The following is an 18747-nucleotide window of genomic DNA, read 5'->3' on the forward strand; positions in this document are numbered from 1 at the left end:
TTGAGTTGTCCTGGAAAAGATTTTATTAAATTAAACCCTACTATGGTAAATATCCCCAAAAAGCAGCAGATAGAGTAAAATCAGCAAGTGTTTAAAGGAAACAATAAGTTAGTCTTTCACTCTACACCCATATAGTTGGAAGAGTTTGATACATTCAGCTTCAATTCACATTAGCAGATTCAAAACCAGTGAGTAACACAACTCAAGGAGAAATGCCCTAATTTGAAAAAAAAGAACGCTTTCAATAATGTACTATAAAGCAAGCAACTAGTCAAACCAAGAAGGATATGGTCAAAACTAAACGGGAAAGATGGGAACACTGGGAAAAAAAAACCCAAGTGGCAGTTCTCAAGGGCTTAAAATTACCATTACAAGTTCACAGGTTCAGAAAAATCCAACTGCCCACAGTCCTTCAGGAACCCAAGGCTGCACAGCTGGGGCCACTATCATGATATGTTGGAAGTACCTTGTGCTGTTAGTGATGGCAGTAGCACAAAACAGGCTCATGTAACCAAGAGAGAAAAAAACTGAGGAAAAAAGTAAATTTTAATTAATTTCTTCCTAATTTACTAAAGCCCACCTCACCCTAAATGCAGAAAAAAATAGATCCATGTAAAATCACTGCCTTTCAGATTGCATGAAAAGATACTACAGTGGAGGAGGCTTAAAAGAAGGTTTTATTTATCTGAAGAGCACAGCAAGAACATGGATACAAAGCTAGTGTCAAATTAACATGGAAATACAAAGAGATGCCTGATCTGCCGGGACTGAATTGTGAAGGGACTACACATTCATCTCTGAGTACATAAAACCTCCCAGGGCTCTGCAGCACTCATCTGATAGTTCCAAGTACAGATTTAAGCTAAGCAAGCTGCAGGCGTCCTTCCTAAACCAAAAAGACAGTTCCTACAACACACAGGTTTAAAGAAGTAAAAAGGAAAGCAAACACCACCTGGGAAATAAATTCTAAGTCCAAGAACTCTTTCTGCTGTCTCTCCCCAGAGTAGACATGGGAGACTTCTTCACCAGTGATTAAAGTGGTAAATTTGGTTCTGTGTGTCCTCTGTACTTGTGTGAGCCAGGTTTTCCCTACTTGCACCTCATGCTTCAGGATCAAACCATGTGCTCCTAATCTATCAAATGGGTGATTTGTTTGAGACAGCAGATTCAAGATATAAATTATGCAAACCAAACAAGCCAGGTGACATCGGCAGAGAGCTGTGAGGCCACCCAGAAGCGATGGACTCTGCTCTGAGGAGGAGGGAGAGGCATCACCATGGACAGCTCAGCCACCACGTAAACAGGATGGATGAGTCTATTCCACATGGAACTCAAACTCCTCACACAGCAAAGAATTCCAGCTGCAACACCACATCCAGATGCATCACCTTGGGCTCAGGAATACATATGGTTTGAGCTAAATTCATGGAATGCTTATGGAGCTGCCACAGGGGAATTCTAACACTCCAAGTTTCAAAGCCAGTGGTGTAGAACCTGAGTAGATTAGTAAAGGTTTGCTCACAAGGACACTTCTGCCAGTGAGGCTATAGCACCACAAATCTCTAAAGCAGGCACATTACAGGTACAGCACCAGGGAAAATATCATTCATCTTAACAAAGTAAATCTAAGTGAAAAACTTGTGTTCATCCATCAAGCATCAGCTGTTGACAGAGGTACATTATCAAACTGGAATGACAAATGTGACACAATATGAAAAAGGCCATTTTTGAATTTCTAGAAGGCTACAAAGCTCAACACCAGCAGAGTTCAGGGTCAAGTCTACCCACCTATAAAAGCACAAAGACAGCTCTGAATAAGCTGAACCTTTTCACCCAGCAATGCAGCAGCCTGTAGCACTTAGTACCAGCAAAAAGGAGCTGCCTGAAATCAGTTTTACATAGTACCTTCTCAGCCATAAAAGCCTCTCTCTAGCTGTAATAATACTAGGCTACCAGCACAACGGGGGCTTTTTGGCTACTTAAGTGCATATCATAAGCCCTGTACATACTGCACAGCCAAAAAAACAAGCTAAAACAAAACAATGCAGACACAGAGACGTTTCAACACCCAAGTTAGTTATTTCAATAACTCTGCCTACACTGACCCAATTGTGTTTCAGCTCTGCTGGGAACTCGCTTAGACGCAGTTCATTAATACTGTTACGTTTTATTAGTCTGGGTCATGAAAGTTATTTCAAAGAGACAGAACAAGGGGGTTTCAAAGAACACCATGATTCTTACTCTCCTATTTATGAGGAGCACGTATCACCCAGGAACAGTCCCCTGGTGCGATGGGAGGGCGATTCCCAAACCTGCAAAGCCACTCTCATGCTTTTGCTACGGATGCTGTTTGGCAAGAGCTGCCCATGATAGCCGAGGGCTTTGCCAAGCTCCAAGAGAGTTCAACACCCAGAAACAAACTCCAGCTGAGCGATATACCTAGAAAAACTGTAGTTTTCTCCCCGCAAACACCAACCACTTCTCCTAAGTTAATCACCTTAGGATTTTAAGCACCGTGCCTAGCAGCTAGCACACAAACTCCATCGCTGAATTATCTCCCTAAAAGAAGCACAAACAGAACCAGACAGACGGACCAGGTGCGGCAGGGTTTTTTTCTCTCTTCCTGGCAGGATTAAATGGCACTTCGAAAGCAAGCATTTTGTCTGGCCGTGTAGGCATCCAAGGCCCACAACATAGGAAGAGGTAAGCAACAAGCACCTGAAAACTTCGGCACCACATTTTCTGCGCTCATTACCCGCAGGGTTCTGCAGATTTCTAGCCAAGATTTCACACTTTGACACCAAGGTTTTACCCCGACTCCCAGGGTAAATCCAGGCTCTCTCGGATCCCGGCAGTCGGCACAAGGGACCGATGCTCGGCAGCGTCCCGGCTCTGTTCAAAGGCATAAAGCAGCGGCACAGCCCTGACCCGGCTCCGGCCGCTCCGGCCCCCGGTCCGGGCTGACCCCGGGGCTCTCCCTGCCGTGTGCCCGGGCCCGGCACCCCCGGCCCCGCCGCCGCCCCTACCTGGCCGCAGCGGCTCGGTGATGCTCAGCACCAGGAGGAAGAGGAGGAGGAAGGTGCCGCTGTCCGCCTTGGGCACCATTTATCCTCCGTTCATCCTCCCCCGGCACAGCGCCACAAACCCGCGGGGAGGGACGCGCGGAGCGGCGGGAGGAGGGGCCGCCGCCGGGCCCGCGGGGGGCCCCGGTCCGCACCGAGCTTTTCCCCTGCCCTCCCTCCGCCGTTCGCCGCCGCCCCGGGCGGAGCCGGCGGCCCAGGCTGCGGCGGGAGCGGCGCGGGTCGGGCGGCCGCGCTGGGGCGGCTCGCAGGGCTCCGCCGGCGCACAAGATGGCGGCCGCGCCTCCCCGCCGCCGTGCCCGCGCCGCCACGCCCCCTCCCGCCGCGCGCCGCCCGCCCAATCGGCGCTCAGGGGGCGGGGCCGAGCGCGCGGATCAGCGCACGCCCCGCCCATTTACGGCGGTGGGCGGGGCCGCCGGCAGGGGGCGGTGGCGGGGCGGCCCCCGGAGTGCGCCCCGAGCCCTCAGTGCCCGGGATGGCGCTGATGGCGCCGCAATGCCCCCAGCACCGCCTCTGGCAGCCCCTCCGCCCTCACCAGAATGGAAACCCCATTACCCACAGGATGGTCTTGCTCAGTTGGCTCTATCTCCCCCGGGCAGCCTCTGTCAGTCCCCTCTTCTCTCCAGAACAGCATTTCCCTGTCCTTGCCTGCTCACATCCGTCACTCCCTCACAGCCTTTCCCATTCCTGCTGGAACAGCCCCAGCCAGGTTCCTCTGTATCCCGGGACAGCCTTTCCAGGTCCCCTCCATCTCTGCTGCCATGGCCTTTCCAGTGCCACCACCGTGCCTGCCCGCAGCAGGGGCACAGAAAGAGCTCTGGCCTTTCCCAGCCCCAGCACGCTCCCAGGTTGATCAGCTTTTGCTTCTTCATTACTCTGGTCACCCCTGCCCACAGTGGACCAGACAGTCCCTGTTCTCATGTCTGCAGGGTGACAAGGACAGCAGCACCCGGGGCTGGACATTCCCACGGCCAGCCAGGTGTTTCCATAGCTCCTGGAAACATTGCCTTCCCGGTTCCCGGCCCAGACAGAGAGGAAATGCATAAAGAGAACTAATTGTGTGCTCAGGTCATTGCTGGTGGCCCTGCAAGTGACAGGTGCCTGTAGGAATTTGACCCTGGGTGTTGCCAGCCGGGCAGGGTGGTGGCTGTCCCTGGCTGCAGATAGTGGCCCGGTGCCACAACTCTCCTGGTGCTGGATGGAGGTCAGCCCAGGTGGCATTTGGGATCAAAAGGCAGTTTTAGCATAACATCCACTTTCCAAATTCATCTGGAATTTCCACTCAGTAGGGGAAGTGTTTGGGCAGCAGTAGGACATGGGCTCAGCCAGGGGCCAGACACAATGGCTGACCCACGGTCAGCAGAGAGCTGTCACTTTTCTCTGCAGGGAATTCCAGCTTTTTAGTACAACCTAGTCAAAGTCAAAACCTGGGAAGGAAAATCCTGCCTTGGAAATGTTTATGTATTTTTAATATTTACAATGAGGTGTTTTCTACTCTTTTGCAACACTAGTACCCTAGAACTAATAGTTCTTAAATAAAACATTGCAATTCCAATAAGGTCCATTTTGACCCAATTTACCCACTCCCCGTTTCCCAGTTAATACCAATTACTCACTATACCCAGCAGCAAACTTTTCTCAAGGGTTTTCCAGACGGATGTAGAGCTACTTCTCCTTTCATGGCTCCTGCTCCCCCGCAGTCACTGGCTGCCCCATGGGTCAGCTGCCAGCCTGCAGGCAGGGAATGGGGGTTTCTGTGGGATTTCTCAAGCACTCCCTGCCTCTCTCACCCCAGGAGCTGTTGCTGTGCTCAGGTCTGTAGCTCCAGGGAGGTGCTTCCTTCAAACCTAAATGTGCAGTTTAACATGGGAGGGGAAATTGGTGCCTGTCAAGAGCTCCTCAGAGCTGGGGAGCAGCAAGCAGGAGCCTGGAGCTGTGAGCCCTGGGGCTCAGGAGCACTGTGTGCCCAGGAACGTGCCTGGGGACTCGCTGGAGTGCGTCACAAGCAGCAGGGCACTGCCTGAAGATTCAGGCCAAAACCCACTTTCCCAGCTCTCATGTGCTGCCAAATATGCCATGACCCAAGAGCCTGTGGGGACCTGAAGCATGACAACACCCCCCAGCAAAAAGTATGAGCATCAAAGTGCCCAGCTTTGCCCCTGCCATGGGATGCTGTGGGCACAGACTGTTCTGAGCCTGGTTTGTGCAGCACAGCCTCACAGGCCTGATCAGGGCATCCTTATCCACCCCAGGGCCAGGGCATTACACCACACAGGGTGATGCATAAATAAATATCCTTTGATGCCTCCCCCATGAGAGCAGGGTGCTGATCCCTGGCTTCTGTCCCAAGGCAAGGCAGGCTTCATTTCCCCTTGTCACGTCCCACAGCACCCCAGCTCTGAAGAGGGGGGTCCCAGAGCCCACCCATGTGCCCAGCAGCCCTCAGCACCCCTGAGCAAACAGGCCATGGACCAATGGCCCAGCAGCACCAAAGTGAAGGGTGAGAGGTGCCCAGTGCCCCAGATTGTGCCACGGCAGCTGCTGGGGCAGGGGGAGGTGGGGGAAGGGGCTCAGGGGTGTTGAACCCATCCCTGGCCCTGGCCTGACCCTGAGCTGGGGCCCATAACCAGCTGCTGTAACCCAGCAGCCATGAGCTGGGATTGAGGCAACACGTGCAAGTATGAGGAACTGAGAATTGCTCCATTTCCCTCTCCCCTGAGTGAGTGGACCCATTTCCTTTATTTTTGCAGAGAAATAGCCCAATCCTCCAAAACAACAAAGTATCTCCAACCACAGCTTCCCTCTTCACCTAAAGAATCAGTTCCCTTACTGGAACCTGCTTTTGGAAGGGTGAGAAGCTGCAGTCCCTTGCACCAGGGCAGAGCAGGTTACCCCTGGGCCAGGGAGAGGCTCCTGGCCCTGAAGGTGAAGAGCTCAGAGAACCAGCTTGGGGCTCAGGGATTAGATTTACAACAATCTCCTGTGGCCTCCCATTGTTTTTCCTGCCTGGGGCAAGGAGCCAAGGCCCAGGCTGCACAGAGCAAGCCCCAGTAGCTCCTGGATGTGATGGTGTTCACACCACATGGACATAGGTCCACCAGGACTTCCAAGCATCCAGTAACTCACCACAGCCAGCCTGGCCACCCTGGGGCCACCACTGCTCACTGCCAGCTACTTCTGCAGCATCAGGAGAGCTCCACATGCTCTTATGGCTGAGGCAGCAAGTGTGCTTGGGTCTTGCACATAGGAAAATGCAGATATATTGCAACAGCAAAAGAAAAATAATGTGCTGAGAATGGGAGAAAAAGAAATCACCAGTCATCAAGAACCGAGATGGTCTTTCACACTGGATTTGGCCCTGTAAGGAACTTGATCTGCCACTGCTACAGCAGCAAAAAAATCTGGCAACGAAGAATTTAGTGATTTGCTAATTACAGCTAGCAGGGGCTGAACTGCAGCAGGAAGCAGAAAACAGACATTACAAGAGGCATTAGAGGAACAGGCAATCTGAAGAGCACTCCAGCCCTTTCAACAGACCCACTTTTACAGCATGTAACTGAAAATAAGTTCCATTTCCAACAAACATGTGAAGGCCCATCAGTGGCAGAATCAAGACTGTGATTTTAGTGTGGCTGTCTAGGTTAATTCACTTGAGGGCAAACACAAAACCAACACCATCCACAGAATATTTAATGCAATCTGCTTTTAAGCATGAACTGCACAACGTGGAGCTAACCATGCTCAGATATCACATTTCCCTATTATTCCAGCTGCTCCTTGGTATGAGCACAGCCAGTTTGAAATGCTGTGGCAGAGATGCCACATCCCACTCCTGATCCACGTGTCAGGAGTCCCATCTGCAGCCCCTCGAATGCTGCTCAGCCTTTCTGTGCATCCCACACTCAGAGGAGCTTCTGCACCCACCAATGGGTGGAATCCCACATCCCAGGTCTGCTCAATGACCCAAACTGCAGAGCAGGGTCTGATCCCCTGCCTGTGCACCCAACAGAGAGGTCCTGTGCCTCTCTGGAGACAAGCATTTCACTGTGAAATAAATAATTAGTATTTGAAGTTAACTAAGAACTTGGTTAATATTTAGTCAGTTCAGTCCTTAAAGAACAATTCTGAAAGCATGAAAACTTTAGCAAACACACTCCTTTTACATTCATTCATGAGTACCTGAAAATAACTTTTTTGCTTAAAGAAAAAACATAGCCTTCAAGTATTGCTGGACTAAAAAAGTAACAATTACTAATTTTTGAGTCCTAGCAATGCCATGTTGATACATTTATTTTTACAAGGTGCACTATAAAAACTGAGTCTCTCAGAAGGGTTTTTCACAGTCAGGGACACGAGTTTTGGAAGTGGCAGAGGAAACCACACAAAAGGAAGCTCTCCACCCAGACAAACACAGCACCCAATGCCCCAGACCTCAGAGAACACTGCAGACACTCCTCAAGTTGCTGGGTAAGACTTTCCATGGATGTTCCCTCAGGAAAACATCACCTGACCACAGCAAATGCCAACACTGCCAAGTGTTACACACACTGTCTTGTACTCGGGTGTGGTGCGAGAAATGAAAACATCTGGCTATACCTGCTTCCTCCTAAAGGGTGCACAGTGCTTCTCCAGGCTGGATCACACCCCACAAGGGCTCATCCACACACAAACATCAGCTCATGCGCAGCAACCACAGCACTGAGTGCAGCCTATGGATGGTTAAAATTGCATTTCCTTTTTTTGGCCAATTATAAAAACTAAAGCCAAAAGTTCCAAAGAATGGGAGGAGAACACCAAACAAAAGCTCCAGTGTGGCTATCAGAAGTATCACTTCTGTCCTTCAGAATGGCACTGCCATCCTGGTGGGTGACACAGGACTGTCTCTGGCCCCTGATTGTGATCAGCAACTCTCTGGAGTCACACACAGAGCAGCTACAAAACAAATCTGATCCCTTCCCTCTGCCAGCTGCAGAACAGGGCAAGCCCAAAACCTGCAGAAGAAGTCTGAGCAAAAGCAGGAAGGCAAATCCCATTCTGCAAAGTGTAAGCAGTGGAGGAGGAAATGGAGTCTTCTTAAGGAATGCTGGTTTTAACAAGATCACCAAGTTAGTCAAACTTGTGAACTGCATCAGTTTAAAGTTAAAGAGAATCTTTCTAAAATTCTGTGTCATGCCTCAGTATACACATGGTTGTGTCCCCTCTTCTGCAAACTCAAGTTTGACAAGCTGGAGCCAAGTCCAGTTCAGCCTTTAAGAAAGGCTGACCCCACTTAAGAAACAGACATAGCTGTACAGAAATTAATTTAAACACAAGCCCTCTTAAAAACAGAAATATATCTTTAAGAAACGATGTCCATTTTCCCAGTTTCCAGTATCCAGTCCACAGTTCACTGAGCACAGCCAGATCACCATCACCTTGGTGGTGACTGGAATGTTCAGAAGAATTCAGATGCCTTTCTTCTCTTGGGAAGCTGCAGCAAATTGTCCGTGATGGATGTGGTATCCTGAGATACTGGTGTCTGAGATACTGTCCTAGACTGTGGGGTGCTCTGGGGGGTTTGAGGCCCACTGGCTGGGGTCTTGTACCCAGGAGTTCCTGTGTGGGCTGGGGAGGGGGTGTAGCTGGCTCGCAGGGCTTTGTCCGTGTATTTACTTGCAGTCCTGTTCACAAGTCTTTGCAAAGCTGGTGACATTGCTGGGCTTAGTCCTTTTGGAGTAAGGCTGAAACAGAAGAAACAGTTTTAAGAAATTTCACAGTAAAAAAATCTGCCTTTATCAGGAAAAGCAATACTGCCTCCCAACATGAATTCCCCCACAGAGCAGACCCACTGCCTGCAGGTAAATGCAGCCTGTCTCTCTAGGGAAACAAGTGACAGAAAAACCTCAAACATCCCTCCCAAACCTGAGTGGCACTGCCTGACTTTTCCTTTGAGCCCATTCTGTCCTTCTTGTGACCCCCCCCCCCCCAAGCAACTCTTATCATGTCTCCTCTTTGCAATGAGGCAAGGCACTGCTCCAGAGGCATCACTGGGTGGCTGTAGGGCAGAGCAGTAATGCTGACAGAGTGTCAGGGACAGCCACCAGCCACTTTCCCTCAGGAATTAAGTTTTTTAATTTCTAAATGTTTAATGTCTAAAAACTTTCAGTCTAAATGTACCTCTCCCTATCCTTCCTTACCATGATCCCTCCCTTTCTACATGTGCTGATTTACATCTCATCAGATAACAGCCACCCCCAGTTCTGCTGTCCAAACAGAAGTCTCACCTGGCCAAGTTTTCTGTCACTTTTCGAAGTGCCTCCTGCTTCTTTGCTCGGTTTTTAGCTGCCACTTCATTGGCCATCTTCAGTCCCAGCCTCTCACGGCGTCCGGGCTCCAGGATCTAAAAATGCATCACACACAGCTCAATTGCCAAGGTGCTCAAGAGTGCTGAAAAAATGAGTCAAAGCACCTTCAAAGCTGGATTCCAATGTACAGGGATCTAAAGCAGGGAGAAGTGGGGTCAGCCCACACCTCTTTGCTGCTGCATAAAAGCCAGAGAGGACACAGAGACCTTCAACCTGCCTTAGCAAGTAACAAAAACTGTAAAACCAGTCCAGTCAAGGAAGCAGCCATTACCTCTGGCATTTCCTCCTGCTGTTTCTTCTACACAAACAATGTCACCTGTGTCTTGCCTGGCCTGTAGCCAGCCAGCTCTCAGCCATACACAGACATTGTTAAACAGCAGGAGAACCAGTCAAGGCCTTTGGAGTCTGACAAAACAGTGGCACATACAGCAAATTACACCCTTCTTAAACTAAGAGTCTCAGACATCTCACATTCAAAGACACCAGCAGGAGACAAGTAGCATGCAGGGTTAGGTGCCATTAGCCAAGCCAGAGTGTCTTTTCTACTCTCAACTGATACATCTGCCTCAGGCTGCAACAGCCAGAAGATAGAGACAGAGGGAAATGCTAAATTTCCACCTATTCACACATTAAAATCAGAAAAACTGAGCATGTCTTCAGCTTCTTCTGAAAGCTCCTCTGCCTGTGTCCACCCCCAAATGCAGAATCTCATTCTCCTGCCAGCAGTGTGTGTCCCACCTCAGGTAGCTCCACCAAGATTTCATGTGGATCCATGCTCGCCTCCACCCTCCAAGCACAAACAAGATTATTAGTTTCAAGGACTGGGAACACCACCCAGAGATGTGTCACACTCCATGTTAATCTATTACTTACTCATTGCTTTTCCCTTCTTAGTTCCTCCCCCCCAGAAAAGAATGTCATGCTGACATGAAATACCTTGAAAGCTGGGCCAGGTGTTCTGTCCACGTAAGGTCTTTCTGACCCCTCCAGACGTAAAGGGGTGCTTTCAATTTCACCCCATGTCATAAAAGGTGACTCATTCACACCTAGAAACAAATTCAACAAGTTACGCAAGTTATGCCCATGCAAGACATTTGACTATTCATTCATTACAAAAAAAAAAGGGAAAAAAAAAGAAGAAGAGAGAGAGAGAAGCAAAGCAAATTAGGAAATGCACAAATTCATCAACAGAAGAGCTCCTCTACTGCAGAGGAAATCACAGCCAAAGTGAATAGGAACATGTGGTTCCCATTAAAGGTATTGCCTGTAGCTGTGTCACCCTCTCAGCTACAACAACCAAGCACCACCCATTCCATGTCTTCATTTTTCCATTTGCTAACTTTTGATTAGTGACACTTTCATTTTTCCTTCTACAGTACTAGTCCTCCCCTCTGCTGCTGTATGGAAACTCCTTGAGCAGAGGAAACTCTTTAAAAGTAAGAAAACAGAATGTAAGGAATGTACCCTCCAATCATCTCAGGGGCAGCCTGTACCAAACACTGACTGCACCTTGTCTAACAGGTGTAGAATGGGTTCTCAGAGCCCATTTAAGTCTCTGCCCAGGTTTTGGGGAAGGCATTTCCGATGGAGGAAGGAGGAGCTCCAAACGCCACCTGCAGGTTTCCCAGAGGGAAAACCCCAGAATGTCCAAGTGTTGGCATAACCACAAAAAGCACAGAGAAACAGCATGGCTGCTGCAGAACAGCTACAAATTCAGATACCACGTTCCAACTCGAAGAAAAATAATCAGTTTGTTCTAACTGAAAGTACCCCCCACACCTAGATGATTCTTGAGCAATGGCACAGCAACTTCAGAGCCTCTTGGTGCAGTGTGACTTCTCCTACAGTGTATTGGACTGGGATTTAAGCCCTGTATGCAGCTGGCATACACAGCACGAGGTTTTACTCCTCATCTAACCCTGTAATGACACCCTAGTGTTGAACAAAGCATCAAAGGGCAGTAATACTCCTGTTAAAGCAGAAGAAATAAGAAAATCCTCTTACCTGGGGCAGGAGACGGGGTAGCCACAAATCCATACCCATTCACTTTTGGAGAATCTTGGGGTATCAGTTCTTTCCCATCAGGTCCCACTTTGCCCTGTTTGTACTGAAATAAAAAAGACAATGTTGTTCATGTGGAGAAAGGTGAGAGTCAGCTCCATCCACACACACACAGTTCTGAGGGCCAGAGGGCAAAGCCTAACTAGATTTGAGTCAGAAGTAAAATTATCCAACCTGAGCATTGAGGGCTGCAGCTTGTTGGAGCTGTGATTTGCTCACAGCTTGGCTAAAAGGGTCCTTCACAAAACGTGTGTTTCGATGCACAACTTCCCTGGGCTTCTTAAAAACTTCACTCTCATCAGGCACACCTAGAAAAGCAAAAAGGCCTTTTAAAAAAGAGCTCTTTGCTGCACTGGTTCACAGAAATTATCAATTGTACATTTACAGCCAAAAAAGAAAGTACATGTACAAAAATATGTATTTTTCTATAGCAACAAACAGACTAACAAGTCCAAGGAGGACTCTCTGAGCAGAAGCAAACAATGAATGAAGATGACAACAAGTGCTCATAAAGACAGGCCAGGAAAGAACTTTGGCTGCTGAAAACAAGTACTTCTGTAAAACAGGTGAGCTTTTCAATGGCAAATAGAACACAATCAAACTTTAGAATCAGAGGCCAAGAAAAAAAGAAAAAACAACTTTACAGAAGAAAAAGCACAGCATTGCCTGTAAGAGCTGCTCAGTCACATGCAGAAATACTGTCTGGAGCCAATGCCTCACCTGTGGGATAATACATGAGGGTGTTTCGAGCTGTGTATTCCCAGGTATCCAGCCCAGCTTTCACATTCTCCAGAGCTTGCTGCTCAGCTGAAGGAAGTGCCAGGTTTTCATTCTGTCGCTGAAACAGCAATGGAAAAAAATTTAAAAGGTGGGGGAAAAAAAAAGTCTTAAGCAGCCTCCTGCAATCTTTTATTCAGGCAAACACAACTTGGAGAGCTCAGTCACAAGCTCAGCCACCTGCCCTAGAACACTTTGCATAAGGTTTGTAACAGACTGTGAGGGATAGCTGGGATAACAAAAATAACACTGCCTCAAAAAACAGCAGCAAACACCCACATGTCAGTGCCAAACTTCATGAAAGGGCACTGCATCCCACATCCATGAGTGTGCCAGCTGCTCAGACTGACAAGGCAGGCCCAGAGCAGCACTTGGAGCTCCCCTGCAGGGGGCTGAGGAAGGCAGCACAGCCAGCCATGCTCAGTTCTGTGCCTCAGCAGCTGAGTGGGTTACCACTGATAACAGAAACTGAAATAAGACAGACAAACTGCAAATAATGAGAGGCTGACGGACAAACAGCAGGAACTGTGCTCAGCTGCTCTCCCTGGTGTTGCTGCTTACAGAAGAGACAAAACCTCAGCAACTAAGTCAGCACTGTTCTTTCTGTGTGACAGAAAAACAGGACTGCACAAGGAAGCCAAGAGCAGCCACAGGACCCAGGGAGCTGAGCCTCAGCAGAAGCAGAGTGAAATGGTGTTTCCCTGCTGAGTCCCTGTGGCACAGCAGAGCCATCCCTACCCGGGTGTACTCCTCCTCTGCACTGTACAGCCAGGCGTGCTTGACCTTCTCCTTCTCCTTGGCCACCTCCATGATCTGCTCAAAGGAGGCGTTGTCCTCGCTCGTGTGCTTGGCCAGGAACGTGTCCAGGCTGGGAAGAGCATCCTTATCATCCTTCTCTGCTTCTCCTACCAAGAGAAGGGAAGAAGCCTGAGGAAGGTTAATGCCTCCCTCTCTAGGGGAGCACTGTGTGTGCTCTTGACCTTCCTCCACAAACACACCAATAACTACCATCAAGCTTGGCCAAGACATAGATCCACACAGAATGGTGCAGTAATAAATCAGGTTTGGAACACATATAAACCCTTTTATGGCATTTATAGCAATTTATTTTAAAGGTGAAATGTACAAGTGGCCAGCTGCTGGTAGACAATTTATTTTTGGAAGAATTCAGCTAGATAATTCTCCTACCTTCCTCTGCACTCTTGATGCCAGCTTTAGATTTATTTCCCACTGGAAGGCCACCTGGATGCACTTCTGGGGTTTCAAACGTGGCTGGGGTAACATCTGCCACAAACAAAATAAAAATTCACCTGGTTACTGAAGCACACAACAGGATTTGCTCTAAGGATGATGTACCAAACAAGTCACAGAAGGCATATCAAGAGAATAAAAAATTAAATAAAAAACTTGTGAAAAGAACTCCACAGTGCTCTGTTCAATTCTCTCAACCTCCAAACAAGATTTTGGCCTCATCTAAGACATTTTTCTCCTGCTGGGAGAAACCCCCAGGAGAGCCACAGCCCAGTATATGCTGAGGGAACCTCTGATAACCACGAGCTTCCCACACCTTTTGTCCCTGATACCCAAAAATCTCAAATGTCTGTAGATGCAACAAGAACCCCTAAAACTATAAACTAAAATAAGGATTCAAAATATTAGGATTTCTCATAGTAGAGCACATAACATTCCCTAGGGAGCAGGAACTTGGCAAAAGATGCCTATAAGGAATGCTTATTAAAAGGCTGCTTTTCCCAAAACCCTTCCCTCAAGGAGTTATTAGACACCATCAAAGAGAAATTCAGCATGAACCACCAGACACTGGCTGCTGCCCAAACTGGTACACTTAGCTCTCATGCAACATCAACCTTGAATCTTTAAGATAAGCACTGCCTCCACAAAGTTAGATAAAGAGCAGCAATATCAGATACAATCCCCTTATGCCCCACACAGCCAGTTCTTACAGGGTGCAGGTGTGTCCCTCGACGATTTGTTCAAGGAAGAGCCAAACTTGATAGCAATTTGTCTCATTTTCTCCAAGTCTCCATTTTCCTCAGCCTCCAGATAGTCCTTCTGTGCTCGCAGCTTCTCCACATCGGGAAAAAAGTCCCGCTGGATGATCTTCTCCAAGCTCTGCAAAGACAGAGACAGCTGCAGTGCCCCGCTGGGACACCCGGGGCGCCGGCCCAGCTCGGGGCGAGCGGTGCCAAGCCCGGGCAGGCCGGGCAGCCCCGGGCCGGTGGCAGAGCGCGGGCGGAGCCGCCTCAGCACGGGGGGGAACCCGAGGGGCGGCCCCGGCGGGATTTCCACCCGCAGCCGCGGTTGCAGCGGGCACAGGCCGTCCCTTCCCCGCGGAGCCCCGCCGAGCCCCGCCGCGCTGGAAGCTCGGCCCAAACACCGGCGGGCAGAGGCTCCCGGCCCACCGCCTTACCTCGATATAGGCCTCCTCATCAAGGATCTTCTTCGGGTGCCTCGCGGCCGGCGACACCAACTCCTTCCCCGTCACGGCGACGGGGCCCGCGGCGGGAGCCGGCACCAGAGGGGCGGGAGAGGCCGGGGGCACCGGCATCGCCTCCATGGCGTCAGAACCGCTTCGCTCCTGCTGCTCCTCCTCCGCCGCCACCGCGAACGCGACGGGCAGTGACGTCACATTCCCGCGCCGCGGGATCGGACTGCGCGCCCCGCCCCGGGAGGAGCGCGCGCCCCCTGCCGGTGTGGAGGAGCCGGGCGGGCCCGGGCCGTGACAGCGGCGGAGCCGGGTCGGGTCGGGTACCAGGGTGGGAATAGGGATGGGAACCGGGGTGGGAACAGAAATGGGAGCCAGGATACAGACAGGATGGGAGCCGAGATGGAAACCGGGACGGGACACGGGATGGGTGCCGGGCGGATCCCCCCACGCCCCCAGCTCCTCAGAAATGCCCGGGCTGCGGGGAGCGAACCCCGGCTGGTTGCCCCGGTGCCCGGGCACTTTTATTGATCTCGTTCCTTTCCAGCTCGCGGCTTCTCCTCGGGCCCGTCGGGAGCACGGACACGGCTCCTGGTGCCCGGGGCTGGCTGGCAGAGGGGTGGAGGCGAACCTGCCCGTGCCAGCCCTCTCAGCACAGCAGGGTCATCGCCTCTCCCCAGGGCTATGGGGGGAAACCCGCGTTCCTTTGTTTTGAAACAAATCGCTAGTCCAGCGAGTTCAACCCCAAAAGCAACTCTAGATGCCGCTGAGGTGCTGCAAACAGGAAACATTCATTTGCAGAATATTTTGCAAATCTACATCAATAAAACAAGCACAAATACTACGTGCACAGAGCAAAGACAAGAAGGGAAGTTTCTCTTTCTCTTAAAGCAGACAGATTTAACACCGGTACAGCTCTGTCCCCTGCAGGTCCTGCCTGCCCAGTCATTTGCCATGTGAACCCGGTTTGGAAGAGGCATGTGGCAGTGCCATGTCTGCTTTTACCTGTCCTCCTCCTCCTGTGAACCAGAGGTTCCTTTTGCTGCATCAGCCCCCCGGGTCCCCCCTGAGCCTGCCAGCCCGGGCAGGGGTGCTTGGTGCTCCCTGTGGGCACTAACAGCCCTCCTTGGGGGGCTGCTTGGCCTGCAGGGTGACCACCGAGGCAGTCGCCCTCTTCTGGTGCCGCCACTTCGCCCGACGATTTTTAAACCAAACCTGTAAAATGCAGAACAGGAAAAGGGCACTTGCATGTCAGGTGTCACTGGGAGGGGGACAGGCAGTGGCCCTCCTGGGCTGTAAGGTACTGTGATGGAAAGGCTTGGTACAAAATGTAATCAGTGCCTCTGCTGCTGTCCTGCTCAGGTACATGTGAGGGGCACAAGGGAGTTGGGGCAGGTTCAGAAGTCAGGCAGATCACTTAGGTAAGGAACACACCCTTGGGTGCAGGGGATGAGCAGCAGAGCTGGGCATGTCTGTGGGTAATTCTGGGAGAGAGGCATCATGTGAGTCTGTGGGACTGGGTGCCAGTACAAATTAGCCCAGCTGAAATGGTTTATGTTCTTCCATTGCTCACCAGACTTAAACTCTCTTTTGTCAAACGCACAAGGATGGATTTTAAAACGAGGCAAAAAAGACAGCACAATGCCCCAGTGTGTGCTCCTGGGGGGCTGCAGGAACACACGAGCTCTGCCCTCAGCAGGATCTCACCTCCACACGCTCCTCCTTGAGGTGGATGCGGTTTGCCAGGTGCTCGCGGGTCACCACGTCCGGGTACTGGTTCTGGTGGAACAGCGTCTCCAGAGCCTGCAGCTGCTCCTCGCTGAAGATGGTGCGGTGCCGGCGCGTGCGGCGCTGCAGCTGCTGCTGCAGGCCCTGCAGCTCTGCCTTCTCCTGGGAGCTCCTGCACGCCCTGAGCGCCGGCTGCAGGAGCCGCATGGGCCAGGGCAGCCGTGCATCTGCCAGGGGACAGGGACAGCAGCGGGGTTACAGGGATGGGGCTCGAACACTCGCCGTGCTCAAGGCAGCTCAGGCACCAGCTGTATCCCTGCTCCTGTTGGGAAGGAGGCAGCCAGGCACCTGGAGTGGGTGCCAAGCTGAGTGTTCACTGTGCAAGTGGGAGAAGAGTTTAGGGCATGACTCTGGGAGAAGGATGCAGGTGGTGAGCACTGGCTGAGTTTTCTTTGTTCACTTAGCAGTTGCACTGTGACCAGCTCCAGAAAATAACTGCAAACTCACAGCCCAGCAAAGATCTGTGTTTCAGCCCTGGCACAACGGAATTCTGAACTTTCAGGATGCTCTCGTACTGCATTTTTAAGGGTTTGCTACTTTTTATTTTCCACAGTAATTTTGCTAGATATAGCCAAAACTCTTTTCGTTAAAGGATAGGTGAGGTTCCCCAGGGCTGGTGATGTCAGGAAGCACAGGCACAGCTGTGCACATGGGCAGCATGGACATGGGACCCCACACTCCACAGAGAGCCTACACCCCTAGAAGCATCATTCTCTCAAGAGTTTCACACTAACCAGTAATATCCACTAAGAGTCAGCACCATCTCCTTTTCAAGCCCTGGTAGCATTTCAGGTGGAAGTTTCCACTCTTAGGAGCCCTGCTGAGAACAGCTTGGATTGCAGGGCCTTGGCCCCAAGACCACCACCATGGCCAGATGCCATATTGCCCCTTAAAAGCCAGGTTTTCCCCTGCCCCCAGCACTGGCACCAGCCCCTCAGGGAGCCCCACACCTGAACCAAACCCAAACCCACCCAGCCCAGCATTCACCCAGCCCAGCACTCACCCAGCCCAGCACTCACCAAACCCAAACCCACCCAGCCCAACACTCACCCAGCCCGGCACTCACCCAGCCCAGCACTCACCCAGCCCGGCACTCACCCAGCCCAGCACTCACCAAACCCAGCACTCACCCAGCCCAGCACTCACCAAACCCAAACCCACCCAGCCCAGCACTCACCCAGCCCGGCACTCACCCAGCCCAGCACTCACCCAGCCCGGCACTCACCCAGCCCAGCACTCACCCAGCCCAGCACTCACCAAACCCAAACCCACCCAGCCCAGCACTCACCCAGCCCAGCACTCACCCAGCCCAGCACTCACCCAGCCCGGCACTCACCCAGCCCCAGCACTCACCAAACCCAGCACTCACCCAGCCCCAGCACTCACCCAGCCCCAGCACTCACCCAGCCCAGCACTCACCCAGCCCGGCACTCACCCAGCCCAGCACTCACCCAGCCCAGCACTCACCAAACCCAGCACTCACCCAGCCCGGCACTCACCACACCCAAACCCACCTAGCCCAGCACTCACCCAGCCCCAGCACTCACCCAGCCACGCTGGCAGCTCCTGCAGGGAACGGGCACTCGTGTGAGAACAGCAGCAGCAGCTGCAGCCTGCCCCTTCCAGCTCTTCCTCCTCTTCCTCCTCCTCCTCCTCCTGCAGGGAGCTGGCTGGGATGGTCTCCAGCTCGCAGGGCCTCTGGGGTGTGCAGTCCAGGATGCTCTGCAGGCACAGGGGCACCAAGACCTGGGGGCTCTTCTCCGAGGGGCTGGAGAGGATGTGCTCGATGCTGAATGGACGTGGCTTCTTCAGGCCTCTCCTGGCAGCCTCAGCCCCTGGCACTGGCTCTGCAGACATCCTGGGCAAACAGGCAGCCCAGCTGGGGGGCTTTGCTCTCCCTTCACTGGCTCCCTAGCGGGGTTTTGCTAGGGAAAGGACAGCTCATGTGGCTTTTGAAATGGACTGGTAAAGCCATCCAGAACCATGGCTTTGTCTTGGCGTTTCAAGTGACTGTCATTCTTGCAGCTGGGTTTTTATTTTATACACACACACACTCTTTTCCTCCCTCTGACCTAGCTGTGTTATGACTGAAGCCACTCTAAATATATATATATAGTGAGAGAGATATAATCCCTTTGGAAAGAAAACCGTAAACCCCCCTGCAAGTAAAATAAATTCTAACTAATCTTGGCAGCTTTGTGAAGGGTTAGTGTGGATCTAAGATTTAGCTAATCCCACAAAAATGACTGGAGAA

At 51.3% G+C, this 18747-nt stretch overlaps 3 protein-coding genes across 3 annotated transcripts in view; all 3 read right to left on the reverse strand.

The window, feature by feature from the left end:
• DGCR2 (DiGeorge syndrome critical region gene 2) overlaps positions 1-3238 on the reverse strand; it is a 43955-nt gene extending 40717 nt beyond the window's left edge. The window contains exon 1 of the mRNA XM_054288814.1: positions 3027-3238. Within this exon, the coding sequence (XP_054144789.1) occupies positions 3027-3105 (79 nt within the window). The 5' untranslated portion in view covers positions 3106-3238. The remainder of the gene's footprint in view (positions 1-3026) is intronic.
• Positions 3239-6802: 3564 nt separating this feature from the next.
• Positions 6803-14863, reverse strand: ESS2 (ess-2 splicing factor homolog). Its single transcript, XM_054288718.1, has 10 exons — positions 14691-14863; positions 14224-14392; positions 13451-13546; positions 13001-13167; positions 12206-12323; positions 11660-11793; positions 11429-11531; positions 10361-10470; positions 9344-9459; positions 6803-8800 (listed from the first exon to the last, which is right to left on the reverse strand). The coding sequence occupies exons 1-10, from the start codon at positions 14835-14837 to the stop codon at positions 8515-8517; spliced, it is 1446 nt and encodes a 481-aa protein (XP_054144693.1). The 5' UTR covers positions 14838-14863; the 3' UTR covers positions 6803-8514.
• Positions 14864-15818: 955 nt separating this feature from the next.
• GSC2 (goosecoid homeobox 2) lies at positions 15819-18350 on the reverse strand. The gene is made up of 3 exons (XM_054289096.1): positions 18041-18350; positions 16413-16660; positions 15819-15920 (listed from the first exon to the last, which is right to left on the reverse strand). Exons 1-3 carry the CDS (start codon positions 18348-18350, stop codon positions 15819-15821), a joined length of 660 nt encoding a protein of 219 aa, XP_054145071.1.
• Positions 18351-18747: the final 397 nt, after the last annotated feature.

Source organism: Melozone crissalis, unplaced genomic scaffold, assembly GCF_028551555.1.
Source record: "Melozone crissalis strain CALT ecotype California unplaced genomic scaffold, PUWL_Pcris_2 ptg000063l_1, whole genome shotgun sequence".
NCBI classification, from domain to species: domain Eukaryota; kingdom Metazoa; phylum Chordata; class Aves; order Passeriformes; family Passerellidae; genus Melozone; species Melozone crissalis.

Coding starts and splice junctions, on each gene's coding strand:
- ESS2 (XM_054288718.1), bottom strand. CDS start 14,837: ATGGAGGCGATGCCGGTGCCCCCGGCCTCTCCCGCCCCTCTGGTGCCG. Junction 12,324..13,000: donor CAGAGGAGGAGTACACCCGG/GTAGGGATGGCT, acceptor TTGCTGTTTCAG/CGACAGAATGAAAACCTGGC. Junction 11,794..12,205: donor CCTCATGTATTATCCCACAG/GTGAGGCATTGG, acceptor TTGCTTTTCTAG/GTGTGCCTGATGAGAGTGAA.
- GSC2 (XM_054289096.1), bottom strand. CDS start 18,350: ATGTCTGCAGAGCCAGTGCCAGGGGCTGAGGCTGCCAGGAGAGGCCTG. Junction 16,661..18,040: donor GGAGCTGCCAGCGTGGCTGG/GTGAGTGCTGGG, acceptor GTCCCCTGGCAG/ATGCACGGCTGCCCTGGCCC. Junction 15,921..16,412: donor TCAAGGAGGAGCGTGTGGAG/GTGAGATCCTGC, acceptor TGCATTTTACAG/GTTTGGTTTAAAAATCGTCG.